The sequence below is a fragment of the Acartia tonsa genome, chromosome 4, assembly GCF_053477335.1.
Source record: "Acartia tonsa isolate MP-2025a chromosome 4, ASM5347733v1, whole genome shotgun sequence".
In the NCBI taxonomy this organism is placed as follows: Eukaryota; Metazoa; Arthropoda; class Copepoda; order Calanoida; family Acartiidae; genus Acartia; species Acartia tonsa.
The window spans coordinates 51,907,815-51,926,642 of NC_137263.1; the positions used below are offsets into that span (position 1 = coordinate 51,907,815).

Genomic DNA, 18,828 nt, shown 5'->3' on the forward strand with positions numbered 1-18,828 from the left:
ATTTTTTTCTAAAAAAAACTACTGCTGACTTAAATTTCCCAAATCCTGAATCAAATCGGCTGCCTCTCTTGCCGCGTCAGCCAGACTGGAACGTATTTCCCTGAGGTCGTTGCGAATGCTCTCAGCATTTTCGTCACTTTTGTTTTCATTAGCAGTATGGCCACCATTACCACCTGCAGAATTGATTGCATCTTTATTTTCTGTGGCAGCGGCAGGTAAATTTTGACTACTACTGCTTTGACCATCACCAATTGCATCTGTGTCCGTTACCGCGGCGGTGATGGCAACGGTCGGTATAACATTCTCAACCGCCGCTGACTTGCTGACAATAACGTCATTATTATCACAATTTTTGATAACACCCTCCCTGTCACTCATCACCTCCTCAGTGTTTTCATTGATAATAGAATCTATCACATTTGCTTGCGAATCACTTGACTTTGACAACAACAACAAACTATTTTCATTTGTTGTTGTTGAATCAACAGTTTGATTTGTTGAGTCTGTTACATGATGTGGTGCACTACCCTCTGCAATACAACTACTGCTGTTGCTAGGTGGGGAGGTAATGTGCTTGTCCTCTTCATTGTGTATCAAATGCTGTGGTTGTAATGTTGTGGCAGTTTCTTCTAAATCTTCGTATGATTCTGAAGATTCTTGTCTAGAAACAGAAAGAGAATTTTAGATACCTCGGCTAAAGTGTAGATCTTGATTTGTTTAAAAGATATAAAGAAGATGCTTTTCAATAATACTAACTAATAAAAGCTAGTTAATTCGACCCAAACATCTAGGGCATCTGTATTCCAGATGGGATATATATACGTTGGTAAATAGCCATTCGAGTAGCTATGTTAAATTTGCCTTAAATTGAGAAATCAACCTGTATTTGGCAAAATCTCAACATACACCCCCCCCCCCTAGATATACCACACTTTTCTGGGATCTTGCTGAGTCAAGTATCAACTGTTGGGAATATCAAAGGATGACTCCATGCAAAATTTGAGCCGGATCCGGCCAAAACCGGCCGTGAATTTTATGAAAAACCGGTTTTTTCCGGTTTTTAGGGGGTATCTGTAAATCGATTCAGCTGGAGCAAAACCGGTTAGAGGTACAAAAAATTTTACTTCACATGAAATTTAGCCAATGCAATTGCCTACAAAAATGTACTTCATCATCAACTTGATTGGACAACTCTTTCCCCTCCTAAATGTCCATTAAAACCTCGGAAACGGCAAAAATCGCCAAAAATCACGCCTTCGGCGGCAAATAACGGCTAAACGGTCAGCCGGAGGCGAATGAATCATAAATAAAGAAATGTCTGCCTCAAAAAGTTGTTCAACATCAAAGAGATGCTTGAAGTCTCTAAAACGACTCCTTCCCCTCTTTTAAGGGGAAAAACTGAAAAAACGTGATTTTCAAAAGTATGCCCACTTCGTGGGTGTGGGGGGCACTGAACCCGTCACCCCAGGGTCACCAAATATAAAGTCTAGGCGGCCCACAATGCTGAATTTTCACCAAGTGAAAGTCTTGTGTCATTATCTCTTATGCGAAAAAAGTTATTAATTAATTAAAATTTCAAATTGTGATTTTTTGATGGATTTCTTTGATGAAATGACAGGCCGGTCAATTTTTAGGCCATTTTTTGCTGTTTTCGGCCCGCCACGCCCAAACGGTTTGAGATGATCTCACGGGACCTTTTGCCCGACCTAAGCCTGGTTATTAGTAAGGTCTAAGAAAAAAAAAATCCCGGATTGGATGAAGCACGACGTCGCTGCGCGCCGTCCAAAACCTCTGGTCGGCTCATTTTGCCCCCTCAAACCCTCACCTCGTGCCATTTTTCTGTGTAAAGATTATAATTATAATCTTTTGCGTAAGTCTGTTTTTTTTCCTAGACCTCACAAATTGTTGATATATCCATGTTGCAGGATCCTGGACTGACAGCCGCCTACTGAACCAATACCTACCTATAGTTTTATCATGTAATTATTTATATAATTATTATTTGTGTTATGTTATGCCCTATCATCCCTGGTTATCAATAAACCTAAGTTTTATATTGATCTGTAGTTTGACTTAATGAACCGATCTTTATCCATTACAGAGTGTAGAATGAGGTTTCGTTTATGACTTATAAAGTGTATTTGTGTTCCATTTCAGTATATAATAATGCTAATATAATGCGGGAAAGAGTATAGCTTGTTAGTGCATGACAGCTTGGGTTGGCATTATCCAAACAGCCATTTTACCCTAGTTTAACAATAGTAGCAGTAGCTAGTTTTTTTTTTGCAAAAGATCTACGGCACTCATGCTAACAATATACTAAATCCAGGCATTATTTTTTTTTCAAGTTTAGACCCGTAGAGGTCGGTGTTTGCTCTATTCCAAAAGACAAGATAGCATTATTATATAAACACAAAAGTGTTTAGGCCCGTAGTTTGGCCGGTGATTAAAATGTAATGTTATTGGAGCTGGGAAAGCTCAAGATATTTCCAAAAATTGTGATACAAATTTTACAAAATTTGTCAGTCATATTTTGATTATTTATATAAAAATTGTTTAGGCCCGCAGTTTGGCCGGTGATTAAAATAATTTTATTGGAGCTGAAAAGCTCAAGATATTTCCAAAAGAAATTGTGATACAAATTTTACAAAAATTTGTCAGTCATGTTTTGATTATCAATTATTCAATTATATACAATAAATTGATAGTATATATTATCCTTATATGTATAAATAAATAAATTCAATAATAAGCATTTCTTTACTTTAATTTCCAAATAAATAAAATATTTTAAAAAAGTGTTAATTTCTTTTCCAAATTCATAAGAATATTGTCCGTGCGATATAACAAGGACAATTATATCCAAACAAAGTAGCGCAAAAATCGTTTTCCAAAATACATGGGTAAAGCCAAACCCCGTCATATCAAAAACAAGGGGAGAGTATCTAAATCTATAAAAAACACCCACCCCCTCATAGATCTAATCAAACAAAAACGTAAGAAAAATAATTCCTTACTAAATATTTCCAAAACTCAAGAGAGTTCAGTGAATTTACAAACAACTGAAACCTCATTCAACACCAACAAAATGACGGAAATTAAAGTAATGACAGACGCGCCCAAATTGTCTGATTATTCCCTATATGCAGACTACAAAGATAATGTTACTCTTTGGAACATTATAACAGACATTCCAAAATCGAAAAGGGGGGCGTTACTATTGGCCGGTATCAAAAATGAGCATGCCCACTTTGGGGATAACATACAGCGTCAACTTTTTCAAAAGTATAGGCCCACAGAAATAGCGTCAGATGAAAATTCCGTTACAAAAATACTTGAATTCCTAGACACGCACATTGGGAAACCTTCAAAATCCCTAAAATTCCAATGTCTTAGAGAAATTGTAGAGTTCAAGAGAAAACAAGGACAAGAGTTTGCAGAGTATGCGAAGCATTTTGAGTATTTAGTAGCAAAAGCGGAAAACGCGGGATTAACGACTCTCTCCACAGACATCAAAGCAGGGTTCTTAATGAACAATGCAAATCTGACGTCACAACAAATAGAACTACTCAACTCTGTAGTAGATCTGTCAGATGACGCAAAACTGTATGAAAATGTCAAATCAAAAATGTTTGACATGTTAACTAATGTCTTTGGTTTACAAAAAGAAGACAACTCAAATGTGCTATCAGATGCATTTATGGCACAACATGCAGAAGCCTTTGCAACTTGGCAAAACCGAAATAATTACCAAAAAGGTAAACAAGGGGGTAACAATTTCCAACAAAGGGGTAATTATTCAAATCAAAGGGGAAACAATTCTCAACAAAAAGGGAATAATTCACAGCAAGGGGGTAACAATTTCCAAAATAATTACAACCAAAATGGTGCTTCCCCAAATTATCAAAATTCAGGGGAGGGGATCAATCCAAAGGATCAAAGGGGGCGCATTTTACAATGCAGATCTTGTTTGTCAATAAGACACTTACAAAGGGAATGCCCATATTTTCTAAAACTCCAAAATAATACACACAAACAAAAGTCTAATAAACAAGCTTTTGTCATTGAGGGTGAAAACTCTGGCGCGGAAGACGACATTCCAGAGCACATCCTTAAAGAGATTGAGAAAGAAGAAGAAAGTGATTCTCAAAAACACATCTTCTTCACCACAGACAAGAATGAATTGTCCAAATTCACAGCAGAGGCATTAAATGCCGCAGCATTAGATACCTGCTGTTCTTCTTCAGTCACAGGTATGAAATGGCTGAAAATCTACATGGACGCCATTCCTAAACACTTAAAGCACAAATTATCTGGACCACACCAAAGTAAAACTAGATTTACTTTTGGTAACCAGCAATCATTGCACTCACAGGGTATTTACAAGATCCCTATTCTCATAGCTAACACTGTCCATGAGCTAGCTATTGATGTAATAGACTCAGATATTCCACTTCTGTTGTCTAAAGAACACATGAAACAACTGGGCATAGCAATCAATCTCATTGATGATACAGCCACAGCCAACGGTAAACACATCAAACTACACACCACAAGTGCAGGCCACTATATCATCAACCTACTTGGTCAAGATGACAACGAAGATTCAATGGTAATGGAAAATGTGATGCTCATTGATCTAGAAAAATCCACCGTAAGACAACAATATCAAATGCTCCAGAAGTTGCATCGCCAATTTGGGCATGGCAGCAAATCAAAGTTTGTTGATCTTCTCAAAGGTGCTGAACAGTGGAAAGACCACTTTGATGAGATGATTGATAAGATCATTGACGGCTGTGAAGGCTGTATAATGAAAAAACGTCTACCTGACAAACCTTCTGTAGCTTATCCAATGGCAAATGACTTCAACCAAGTTATTGCAATGGACCTAAAAATCTGGAACGGAATACCAATACTCTACATGGTTGACTGCTTCACCAGATTCACTGTTGCTACAGTACTAAAATCCAAACAACCAGAACAGGTAATCAAAGCACTAATGACACATTGGATCAGATACTATCAGAAACCCAAGAAAATAATCACAGATCAAGGATCAGAATTCACAGCAGCAGCAATGATGGAAGCAATGAGCAAGTTAGACATCATCCTGTGTACTACGGCAGCATATAGCCCATGGAGCAATGGGTTGTGTGAGAGGATTCATGCACTCATTGACAATATTCTCCTTAGAGTCCGTGAAGACTTCCCAGAGATGGACCTGGAAACCGCACTCGCCTGGTCCTGCATAGCACAGAACTCACTATCCACAGTGTACGGATTCTCACCATTTCAACTAGTATATGGAAGACTCCCTAATCTTCCAAACATTATTGATGAGTCTCCCAATGTCTTGGAAATCAAGACCCAGAGCAAGGCACTTGAGGATCAAATGAAAGCTATGCATGAATGTAGAGCAGCTTTCATCAAGTCTCAGAACTGTGAGAAGCTGAAACAAGCGCTCAGAACCAAACTGAGAACAGCCCAACATGTTTATAAGCATGGTGATTATGTTTACTACAGAAGGGCCATTGATGACAGATGGCTAGGCCCAGGTAAAGTAGTTTATCAGGATGGAAAAGTGATCTGTGTAAGACATGGCAGATACTTTGGACAGGTTCATGCTAACAGACTACATCCTGTTAAACCTGAACTAGCAGCGAAGATCAGAGCAGAAGAGGAGGAACTTCAGGCTAAGGAAAAGTCCAAAGCTGTCTCCTCAGCATCCAAAGAAAGCCACAAGACACATGAAATCTCTAGATTTGACCTGTCACAGATTGATGCTGCTATCAGAGAGCAAAACACAACAGATGCAAACTTACCTACTGAAAACGTAGTGTACCAAGAGACAACTGCTGAAAGTGCAGACACTCAGGAGATAACTGTTGAAAGTGCAGACTCCAACCAAGAGATAACGGCTGAAAGTGCTACAACCCAGGAGACAACTGCTGAAGGGGCAGACTCCAATGATTCTAGTGAACAAATCACCGATCACGTACAAACAACAGACAATCACACAGAAGCAGAATCAAGCAACAAAGAGAAAAGGAAACCAGGCAGACCAGCAAAGAAACCGACTAGCAAACAAGGGACCATCCTCAAGAAAGCAGAGAAGGTACAAATCAAACTGGATGGCAACTGGCAAAATGCTACAGTCACAAGCAGCTGCAAAAGAACAGGCAAGTACCCAAACTGGTATAACTTCTCTCTGGAGAATGGTGAAGTTTTAAGTGACGATGTCGAGAATCTGGAGATTAGAAAAGTGGAGGAACCCAGAATAGAGAGAGAAGAAAGACAGGACAATTCTGACAAAAACCTACCAGAGGAGATCCTAGCAGTTCTAGTGGCAAAAGAAGATACAAACACACCAGAAGCATTGGAAGCCAAACAAAAGGAGCTTGATAAATTGAAACATTTTCACACCTATGATATTATTGAAGACGAAGGACAAGAATATATCACAACACTTTGGGTGATTACAATGAAAGGAGAAGAAGTAAGAGCCAGGTTAACTGCAAAAGGATACCAGGAGACACAAGAAGTCTCCAAGGAGTCACCAACCATGCACAAACACACTCTTAGGATTCTCTTAACCATAGCGGCCACCAAAGGCTGGGTAATAGGAGCCAGCGATGTCAAGTCAGCCTTTCTCCAAGGAAACGAGTTAGACAGAACGGTGCTGGTGAAACCTCCCAAGGAAGCCAATCTGACAAAGAAGCTCTGGAGGCTAAGAAAATGCCTTTATGGGTTGAAAGATGCCAGCAAGAAATGGTATGAGAAAGTCAAGTACAATCTAGAAAAAATTGGCTTCAAGAAGTCAATCTATGACTCTGGATTCTTTTTCTTCCAGGATCAGAATGGAGAGCTAATAGGTGTCATTGGCCTACATGTGGACGATTTTATACATTGTGGTACAGAATACTTCAACAAGGAGATTCTTCCCAAAGTTCTAAACATATTTCAGATAGGCAAATCTGAAAGTGACTCATTCATGTACACTGGTTTCATGTTGACACAAGACAGCCAAGGTATCACTCTTGATCAGGAGAAGTATGTTGAAACAGTCAAGATACCTCAAATTGAAGCAAAGAGACTGAGTCAAGTCAGCGATAACATGACACCAGAGGAACTGACTCTTATCAGACAAATGACAGGAGCAATCAACTGGACTGTCAGAGCCACAAGACCTGACCTAGCTTTTGAAATGATTGATGCATCGACAAAAATGCAGAAAGGAACAGTGGCTGATCTGAAGAATGCAAGGAAGACAATGATGAAGTTAAAAGAAGTTGCAAAAATCAGGATAAGCAACCTTAAGGACTTCAAACAAACTGAGATTTGGTCATTCACAGATGCCAGCTTTGGCAACTTGAATGAAGGAGTGGACAGTGCACAAGGTTACATAGTGTTTCTAGTGAATCCCAACACTGGTCTCTGTGCTCCAATTGAATGGAGATCCAACAAAATCCAGAGAGTAACCAACTCAACCCTAGCAGCTGAAACCATGAGCATGACAGCTGGTATTGATGCTTCAATAGCCACCAGATGGTTTCTGAAAGAGAAACTTGGTGACAATTTTAATTTTCCCATCACTGCCATTGTGGACAACAAGGATGCCCATCTAGCAGTACACAGTGCCACAGATGTTGGAGAACGCAGACTACGTAGAGAGATTGGCATGGTGAAACAGTGGATTGCAGACAAGGAGATCAAGAAGTTAGTCTGGGTCCCTGGAGAGCTGCAAGCAGCTGATATCCTAACCAAAAAGGGAGTAAACCCTAACAAAATCATGATGATTCTTCAATCAGGAAGATTAGGCTCTGAATACATCAGAGCAATCAAGTAAATCCAAATACTTGATTCTGTCCTCAGAAAAACAGCTGTATATACAATTTTATCGCCAAAAATACTGTATTCCATTTTATTGTATTTTATTATAAATATATGTTTTCAAACCGTCGTATGGCGTTTCCTTTCTACCTCACTAAATCTCATTATTCCCGTCTTTAATTACTCAATCCTAAAAGACGACTTTACTTACATACAGACTTTCCAATCAATGTTGCGTTGTAGCCTATTTTTTCCGGAAATACGCTATTAAAATTCCCAAATTTCGAACTACCACGCAACACAACAAAATGCGCACATCAGCGGCATTCAAAACATCCGAAACAAAACGGAAATAACAAAATTTCTGACGCGTAAATTGCCCATTGGTCTTTATACAAAAACAAAAGTTACTTTTTAATGTGTTTTTCCAAGTCGAAATCATCCGTTTGTGAGATCTTCAAGCTCATACGACCTCCGGAATATTTCCAAATCCGTGAACCAACTACAAGGTATTTTTTTTCCTTCAAATATTGTCTATAAAAACGCTTTTTTTTCCAAAAATCTTCTTAAAGTACGCGTTTCTTTTTAATAATCATTTTATATTAAAGAAGTTGCTTGTTTTCAAACAAAGATCCCAACTTCATTATATACAATATTAAAATTAATAGTTCTCTTTTCAAATCAAATCTATTAAACGAATTTTTTTTGTCAATCATTTATTATTTTTCAATGTGTTTCACAAAACATAGAATTCATCATTTTCAATTATTTTTCAAAAATTACAATTAAAGTTTTCTTTTACAAATGTAAACTTGCTTACTTTTCTCACAAAGATCAATTTTTATTTTTCAAAATTCTAATTTTATATCCAAATTTTAGAATGTCGAGCCACGAGTCTGGTTTTTGGGAGGAGGAGGAGACCATCGGCACCCAGGAGGAGGCGCAGATGCAGGTCGAGCCCGAGAAGGAGAAGGAGTCCCGGGAGTCCCCCATCTACATGCATTTCAGCGACTACACCGTCGATGAGACTGGGGTATCAAAAAGTCCCCATATTGTGCTTAAGGAAATTAAAAACCAAAATTTCCAAGAGTTTTGTGAGGGCCTTTTATCCCTGATGGAAAGAGAGAGACGTCCCCTCTTCATCACCATTGATGTCATGTTGGCCGTGTTCCTTGAAGAGACCCAGGAGGATCTGGAGTCGGCGATCAAAGCCGTAAGCGAAGCAGCTGAGATGTCCGGCCGGCACCGGGTCACGTGGTCTACCGCGAGGTACGCCCCTGACCTGGAACGCCACTGGCCGGACATCAACGACCTGAACACCTTCATAAGGAACCACACCGCCCGCTGTGGCCTCCAGGCCCTAAGCTTACACAAGATATTCCTGCAGCCCGCCGGCAATGGCCAGTTTGTCACCTTCTCGCAGATGTATGAAGAATTTTTTACCAAGAAGAGTCTTGGGCGTACACCCACAGAAGCCGCCGCCACGCTAACCAAAATCTGGCTAGGACAGCATTTTCAGTCAGCTTACAAAAATCCCCCGAAGCCGTCTGACAAGCAGCTGCATCCGCTGGCGCTGCCTTTACCGCTGGGCATGAGTCCTGATTATGTCAACGACGAGTACCTGCTTTCCATCTTAAAGTCACGTGGACTTTATAGAGGTCGAAGATCCCGCAGTGCCTCCAAGAAGACGCAGCAGAGAAAGGGAAGCCATAGGACCCTCAGCCGCGAACGCTCGGACAGCATGGTGAGTGGGGCTAGGAGAGCACAAGGAGCGAGGTCGCCAAATTCCATTGGCCTCCTTGAGAGGTTGCTTCACAGAGTAGCCCGCGGACGTACATCCACACGTGACCCGCATGGACAAGAGAGAGAATCGGCTCGGATTTCTGAAAAGATAAGTGAACTTTATCATGCCAAATGTTTTGAGCTCACGCAATTAAATGTGGCGCATGAATCCCTCAAACTCGAACTCGAGCTTCTCAAAGAAAAAAGAGAAGTAGAATCAGAGACTGAAATTCTTCGCCTGAAAGCAGAGAATGAGCACCTGCGCAGACTGAACGACTACACGGACAAACAGTACGACCGCCTGGCCCGAATCAAACAAGACTTGTATGATGAAAATAAGAAATTATACGAGGACATGGAATCGCTGAGATTGAGCAAAAAGGAAAGACGTGCTGCAAAGAAAAAGGACCGTAAAGGAAAGTGAAGCAATGTTGATATATCCATGTTGCAGGATCCTGGACTGACAGCCGCCTACTGAACCAATACCTACCTATAGTTTTATCATGTAATTATTTATATAATTATTATTTGTGTTATGTTATGCCCTATCATCCCTGGTTATCAATAAACCTAAGTTTTATATTGATCTGTAGTTTGACTTAATGAACCGATCTTTATCCATTACAGAGTGTAGAATGAGGTTTCGTTTATGACTTATAAAGTGTATTTGTGTTCCATTTCAGTATATAATAATGCTAATATAATGCGGGAAAGAGTATAGCTTGTTAGTGCATGACAGCTTGGGTTGGCATTATCCAAACAGCCATTTTACCCTAGTTTAACACAAATAACCAGACTTAGGTTGGGCAAAAGGTCCCGTGAGATTATCTCAAACCGTTTGGGCGTGACGGCCCAAAAACCGCAAAAAATGGCCTAAAAATTGACCGGCCTGTCATTTCATCAAAGAAATCCATCAAAAAATCACAATTTGAAATTTTAATTAATTAATAACTTTTTTCGCATAAGAGATAATGACACAAGACTTTCACTTGGTGAAAATTCAGCATTGTGGGCCGCCTAGACTTTATATTTGGTGACCTTGGGGTGACGGGTTCAGTGCCCCCCACACCCACGAAGTGGGCATACTTTTGAAAATCACGTTTTTTCAGTTTTTCCCCTTAAAGGAGGGGAAGGAGTCGTTTTAGAGACTTCAAGCATCTCTTTGATGTTGAACAACTTTTTGAGGCAGACATTTCTTTATTTATGATTCATTCGCCTCCGGCTGACCGTTTAGCCGTTATTTGCCGCCGAAGGCGTGATTTTTGGCGATTTTTGCCGTTTCCGAGGTTTTAATGGACATTTAGGAGGGGAAAGAGTTGTCCAATCAAGTTGATGATGAAGTACATTTTTGTAGGCAATTGCATTGGCTAAATTTCATGTGAAGTAAAATTTTTTGTACCTCCAACCGGTTTTGCTCCAGCTGAATCGATTTACAGATACCCCCTAAAAAACCGGAAAAAACCGGTTTTTCATAAAATTCACGGCCGGTTTTGGCCGGATCCGGCTCAAATTTTGCATGGAGTCATCCTTTGATATTCCCAACAGTTGATACTTGACTCAGCAAGATCCCAGAAAAGTGTGGTATATCTACCCCCCCCCCCCCCCCCTACGAATAGTCAAAAACCTTTCAAGGACCTAGAATTTAGATCGTAAAGAAGAACCATATCTCTTCAGCGGTTAGCGAGATCCTTCAGTACAGACAGACACACAGAGATCCTGTTACTACTTTTTTCTAAGGATCAATAAAATTTTGAATAAAGTGTATGTAGGCTACCTGTCGAAAGAACCGGTTGCTGTATGACTTTGAGCGCCTGCAGGAGGGATTACCATCCTGCCGCCAGCAAGTGACTCCAGTTGCTCCATTTGCCTCGCACTTTCCACCACCTCTGAGGCGTATCTCTGGAGAGCGGCGGTATCCAGGACGTCATTGCTGGTTGCTAACGGCGGCAAGTTGCTTTGATTGTTTTCTCCTTGCGATCTTGTAGATTCTGTATTATTTACAGTTGCGCCACTGCTATTACTACCATCCACAGCGGGACTATTTTCCGCCGCCGACGGCGGGGCATTGGCCGCGTTTGCTGATGTGGCGGCCGCTTGCGGCGGCACAGGAGGATTGTGCATAGCCTGGAAAACAAATCTGAACTGAAATCGTCCAAACGTAAACCTTGGCCTGATGATCCGCCGCACAACATTGTTGTTGTTCGCTGCAGCGTTGTTATTGTTGTTGTTGGCGTTGGCGGCGATATTGTTGTTGTTATTATTCAAGGAGACCACGTTGTTGAAGTTGATGTGAACCTGTCCATTGCTCCTGTTGATAATATCCCTGATCTGAGCCTGCTGGAGTATTACTGGCAACTCGTAGTGGTGGAAAAAGTAGATCATGGAATGCTGAAAATAAAAAGATTTTTAACGTTTAATTTTCCAAAATAAATCTATTTGTAACAGACGATAATTTTGTATGTCCATTTTGGTTATCAAGGAGGCTTTCTTATTGCAGTTTCAGAAAATTTTCTTGTTGAACTTTTAGTTAATATTGGAATTAATTAAGAGTCCATGGTTTGGGACTAAACAATACCTGAGTAAAAAGCCACATTGTAAGAAGAGCTAGGCCAGAGTATTGACCAGAGAACCTGTAGTGGTATGCGTAGAATGCTGTGTGGTACAGGTAGAAGAAGCGCAGCCAGTACCTCTTGGTGATGGGGGTGTGGCAGCAGATGGAATCATACTGGTCACACAGCCACACCAACAGGATTATGTAGAAGGCTGTAGTCGTGTCCTTAAATTAACAATCAGTTGCTAAACTTAGAATCGATATATTATTACTTGAATGTTACATAAGATCATCATGTACTCTAATAAAGTGAAACTTGTAGCGGGCTAATATAACGAAACTCTCCATCCAACCCCTTTACCCTATCCCCTTCTCTCCTACTGGATTAATGAACTGACCAATAAAAGATGTCCAATCCATGTTTGCAACCTAAAATTGACGACAATTTTTCCTCTAGTCACAATATCCAACTATATTCTATATCCATTATAAAAGCATAAAACCACTGCCTTACCTCAAAGAACTCCGACATGATAGCTTCCATGCCCACAAGCGCCAGGATGACTGTCAACAAGGGTGCCACAGGGAAGGTTATGTTCGTGTTCAACTCAACCATCTTTAAAAAACACATAGGTTGCGCTAATCATTAATAATGTTCATGTTTAGATTGAACCTGAACAGTCATCAAATGATCAAATCAAAGTACAAAGCACAATCAGCTGTTCGATATACAAAGCCTATTAGTCATAAGAGTATATAGCAAAGATACAAACAGCTGCTTCTTTCATAAGTCATAAAGTCACAGAATATCTACATTATCTACAAGGACGTGCGAGTGTCATCTTATTTGTGTATGTTACGTGTCAATCATGGGGTGTATCACAGAGATCTAATTCAAAGTATGCTTTCAGAATTCAAGCTTCTAATAATGACAAGGTGAGTGAGTTTTGTCATAATCTAATGTTGATGTTTATTTACAATTATAAAAAAAATATTTAGGTTGAAAATGATTATACCTGCAGCAAGTCAATAATGAAGACAAAGATTTGATGTTGGGAGTATCTCAGTAGCATGGAAATTGAAATAGTCTAAAAAATTAAATATTTATTCAAAGTAAGTGTCATAAAATTTCACTTTATCTTTCCAAATTTTGTATATTATTACACAAGAGCTGGATCTTTAAATTATTTCAATGGTGCGCCAAATCGGGGTGCGCCGAATATATGCCAATCACAGCGCGGCGTTTCGTAAAATGATGTGCTCTCATTGGTGGAAAGTTGGCTCACACCGATTTGGCGCACCATTGAAATGATTTAAAGATCCAGCTATAAATAAAAGATTTTAAACGTACTTGTCGATTTTTAAAACTAAATACAAAGTAGTTTGAAAAGCTTTTTATAAATCCAGCCATTTTAGACATCTTAAGAAATAAATCGAAACGCATTCATCAAAATACTTTTTAATATCTTTATGTTTTTTTATATAAAAATGAGAAACTTACAAAAACAATCATGACTAGAACCGCTGGAATGTAAGAGGTTACAGATGTCCACTTGGCTTTGAAATGATACTGCGCCCCTGTCACCACGTTTCTTAAAAACCCCTAAAATAAAGATTTTTGAGATGAATTTTAGGTAATGATAGAATATTAGTTTGGTTTTATTCCAAAAAAAGAAATAGTTCCATAAAAAATGTTAATAGGGTTTTTCTTCTTCAGACTAGAACTACTTTTATAGAGAGAGATGTTCTATATTTTCAATTATTTTGGCCTAAAATAATAAGGGGGAGGTAGGTTGTGCTAAAATTCCGTAAAGGTGTAAGTTTTAAGAATTTAAATAGAATTAGAACTCTAAATTTTGTATGGCAGTTGCTCTAATATAGTACATATCCACGTTATACCTAATTAAAGCAACTGCCATGCCTAAATTTAGAGTTCTACTTCTATTTTAAGTTCTTAAAACTCACGCCTTTACAGAATTTAGCACAACCTACCTCCCCCTTTGTTCTAAAATATAAAATTTTAATTCCCTCATAAATAAATGTTTCAAAATATTTGTTGTTGACAAAATAAGTTGATAGTTTGAACTACCCCATGGCTATTGGCTAAGACACAAAACTGAAACATTCTTAATAAAAAATTTCAGGACTTATCTCAAGCTATGACACTAAAAGGTTTTAAAGAAAATAATACAGTGTATTTTTTCAATGGAACAAAATAAGTATTGCTTAATTTTGCTGATTCAAAACTATGCTAATAAGGAAAATAAGATATTGGTTATCAATTTCTGTCAATGTTAAGTGGGTTAAATTAAACAATACTTTTGTTTCATTAAAACTTAATACCTTGTTATTTTCTTTTTCCGCAAGAGTTTTGACAGATGACATGAGAACATCTTCGTATCCCAGCATATTCTCAAGTATAAACCTGGAGAACGCATCTCCAAAACAAGGATTTGTGTTGGGATCCAAGATCTAAATAATAAATGTACAAGTATAGATCATATTTGTTACACACACCTGGCCCAAGTGGTAGGGGCCTTTTGTGTCTGCCAGCAAATTGATTTCTGCTCTTTTATAGCGACTTCGATGTGTTTATATTTCCGACAGTATTGGCTGATATTCAAAGACCAAATTGAAAATCGGATCTGGGACACCATCGCGTGGGTAGAGTTACATACAGATCGTGCCCCTTCTATTCACTTACTTTAATATCTAATAAATTACAAGATTTCACTTACAGCTACTCAATTTAAAATTAAATTACTTCTATGAAAAATTAACAGAAAAAAATCAATGCTCTATTAAAACATTATAACTGAAATTATTAATAACCATTGCAAAATATTAATTTTAATTGAATGTTTTCTTGACAAAAATATGAAGATTACCTCAATATGGACTGGAATGTTCAGCTTCTGTCTCATAGCCGGCGACAACCTGAGAAACCCAATCTCCAGACTATACTCAATAATATATCCATCCTCGGCCCAAACTAAACGTGACAGCTTTTCCAGATCTGACGACCTGTCATCCAGCAAGCTGGCACCCTCCTCCATCCCGCCTGGCGCAATAGCGGCTCCCGCCGCTGACCCGTCATCCTTGCCGCCGCCAACGGCAGTTCCGCTGAGTTCGTCTGTCATGTTGACTATGACAGTTTTGAGCTTGCTCGCCTGGGCACCGATATCTTGGCCGTATTCCGAGATTGAGTCCAGGCGTTCGTTTGTCATCTCACCTTTCTCCTCTTTCAATGCTTCCTACATTTGAAAATTCCTTTACAAACATACAAAAAAAACAATTTGTGATTTGATTTAATAAAAAAGTAAAGAAACTTCCCTTTTGATTTGGACCTTGTGAAAATTAATATAATGACTTAAAAGCTGTGTAAACAATTTCAGCAATTCTGAAGTAATCGTTTCGATGTAAATGAAAATTTTAGAATGTCATAAAATTATAGAAGTTAAATCGAAGTTAAACAAACTTGTAGCAAAGTCAAAATTGATATTGATTCATATTGTGACTTTATTTTTCTACGAAAATTTATTTTATTTTAATTGATCTATACTTGTTAAAAGCAAATTAATTTGGTTTAAATTTGACTGACCTGCAAACTATGTAATCTATCCTTCATATAATCCAGAGTCGACGACAGGGTGGAGATTTTTTCTTCCTGTTGCGGTTTGCCCTGTTCCCTGTGATCCTGGCCTCCAGGTAAACTGGTGGAGCCTGGCAGCCCACCAGCAGTTGTGGTGTTGTTACCCATGATACCAACAGCTGATGGCATTATGTTCTAAATTTTTAGAATAGTAATTTAAACTTGAAGTGCATTATTTATTTTTCTTAGTATATTGTTATATTTAATTTATAATCAGTATAGCAGATGCTGTGATATTTTAAGGGATAAGACAATGGCCGATAAATTAAAGAACAACTCAAATTATGATTCACAAAGTTACCCCTTCTGTAAATTAAATAAAGTGGTTGAAACTTTGGACACTTAACTTAATGAATCAACCTATCAAAATAAAATGTTATAATAAAACTTTGGGGACTGGTGTAATAAACACCCAATGTTGTCTTTCTCATGGCTATTTTGCTTTTAATAGATGGACGAAAGAGGTAAAATAACTTAAAAAAACATGAATATTACAGAAGACAAACAAAAAAGACACGATAAGTGAAAAATATTTACATACAAACTCTAACTCTGCACTGTACCTGAATGATTTCATCAATCTCTTGTTGTTCAATAATATCATCTTCTTGTTGTTGGATACCAAGCCCTGACGGGGAATCAGTGGGTAACAGTCCTTCCTCTTCTTCACCTTCCTCCCCCTCCTCACCATCTCCAGATTTTATTGTTTCTGTGTAGCCCCTATAAGAAAAATAAATTTATTTTTCCCTTTTAAGATATCTTTTAAGTAAAAGAATCTATGTTTTGAAATGATTATGTTACTACATTTCAAGAAAAAAAGATAATTGTAACAGTACGGAACACAAAATTTGGTAGCTATGTACGTGCATATTTTTACATTGACCATAAAGGCTTTTATTTGCAAAGCCAAAGAAAAGTGTTACTTTATGTGAAGTTCATATATATTCTATCCTTTTGCATAAAATTGCATATTTTGGTTCATTGTATATAAAAGAGAAGAAATAGATCACAGGATAAATTTATTGTTTCGAAGATTTAAAAATGAAGATCAACTTACAAGTCTCCAGTGATAATAGAGAAGAAGCTTCCAAGATTTTCCAACTCCCGCTGTCTCAAGGCCAGCCGCCGCTCCTTCTCATAGCTGGTGTATATATCATAGCCTGGCGTCGGGCCTCCCCGCTGTATCTCCACCCGCAGGACTCCATCTCGCGGCCACTTGTCGGCCAGATGTTCTAGGCACTGGACAGGTTGGCGGGTGTACACAAGGTGGATGTACACAAGCATACACATACATATCACCGCCTAAACAATATTTGTAAAGGGAAAAGTTTTAATTTTCAGTTCATATCTAGCTAGGCATTAACCGATCAAGTTTTCAACTTTAGGTAAGATTCAAATTCAACCTCTGATAGTTTTTGGCTCTTTACTAATAATTTCATGTTTGTGACGGTTTTAAGGCTTTTTTTCTAAACCTTCCCATCCTATTCGAGGCCAGAGCCCCTAGATGCAAGGGACGAATCCACTAGTACAATAAAAATAACAGTGAATTTATAACATTAACATTTTTACCAAAATACAATATTTTTAATTTATTTCTTACCTTGATAAGGAAAAGACATTCTATTAAACGTCTAATTTGTCTCGGACATCCCCTGTAAAACAAAATCGTTTTGTAAATTAAAAAAATTTTAAAAATGAATATTTGATAGAATCTTGCTTTTAGTATAGAAAAAAAAGTTTAAAAATTAATGTATTGCTTTGTAAAGATTAGAATTTATGATTTTTTAATGAAAAAAACAAGGAAGAATAAGTTAACACCTGCTTTAAAGATCAAATAGTAATGTAAAGAAATTAACTTAAACATTGATATAAGACTACAGTTTAGGTTACCATTGCGTGAATAACAATAAAACTATAATGAAAAATTAAAATAATATATACAATATCTGATAAATTTGCAATTAACTTTTGCTTTAGAAAAACGGACATCTTATTACTTTATGTATTACTAGCGGCTTCGCCCCTAGCCTCTAGGGGCTTTGCCCCAAGAAGTGATAAAAAAAAATTATTGCGAAAATCGTAAAGGACCATGGAAATCTCCTTCAAAAAAAAAAAAAAAAAAAAAAAATGGGGGGGGATTTTTGGTTTTTGGGGGGGTTGGGGGTGTCCCACCCCCCGAGAAAATAGCTTAAAACCACCACAGGACCAATAGGTAGATACCCTGAAGAGTAGAATCCGATCGGTTCAGTGGTTACCGAGATCTTAAGGGACAGACAGACAGACGGACAGACGGTCAGACGGACAGACGGACAGACAGACATCGTTCTACTTTGTATTATAGATAATAAATCATTGAACATATATTTTAATTATAAAATACTATACCTTGCATAAGCTAATGATATTCTGAAGAATAGTGTATGAAATAATCTATCTCTTGCGTTTATTATAGGATCACGCTGCTCGCCGTTTCTTCCGACGTTGGCAGGTCCTCCGCCGCCGCCAGGAGCACCGGCAGCCGCCGCGGGCCCACCGTTCAGAGTTTGGGCCCCTTCCATATACAAACAAAAGTTTCCTCCTTTATGTAAATCTAAAAAATAAGTTTTATAAAAAAATATTCATTTATTTTACATTAAAATGAACAAAAAAAAACTAAGATTTTGATGATTTGTTTGTTATGGTTTTTTTTTATTATGATAAGAATTATAAAGCAAAATTCAGTTTGTCAATGTCAAATGTATTACGTACGTAATTTTTATAAAAAAAATTAGATTTTATTCAACTTATACAACTAGTTCAACCTAATAAAATTAAATATTTACCTTATTTACATTTATTATATCTAATAATTTGTCATTTTATGTATTTCACAATTTTTGGGCCTTTTTTAATAATCAAGTAGGCTCACTGTCTTATTAGGCTGTCTGTTATGTTGGGTTAGACAATTCTTCTCTACACCATATTTTCCCTCATCAAAACTTTATTATTTCAAAATGTATTATAACAATTTTTT

General features: G+C 37.9%; 1 protein-coding gene across 1 annotated transcript; it reads right to left on the bottom strand.

Moving 5' to 3' along the window:
• Positions 1-11: 11 nt before the first annotated feature.
• LOC145317695 (uncharacterized) lies at positions 12-18,775 on the bottom strand. The gene is made up of 14 exons (XM_080158914.1): positions 18,638-18,775; positions 18,201-18,405; positions 17,416-17,467; positions 16,873-17,117; positions 16,379-16,535; positions 15,765-15,950; positions 15,052-15,417; positions 14,507-14,635; positions 13,665-13,766; positions 13,180-13,251; positions 12,678-12,779; positions 12,188-12,388; positions 11,387-12,000; positions 12-661 (listed from the first exon to the last, which is right to left on the bottom strand). Exons 2-14 carry the CDS (start codon positions 18,371-18,373, stop codon positions 19-21), a joined length of 3,042 nt encoding a protein of 1,013 aa, XP_080015040.1. The 5' UTR covers positions 18,374-18,405; positions 18,638-18,775; the 3' UTR covers positions 12-18.
• Between the last annotated feature and the right edge of the window lie 53 nt (positions 18,776-18,828).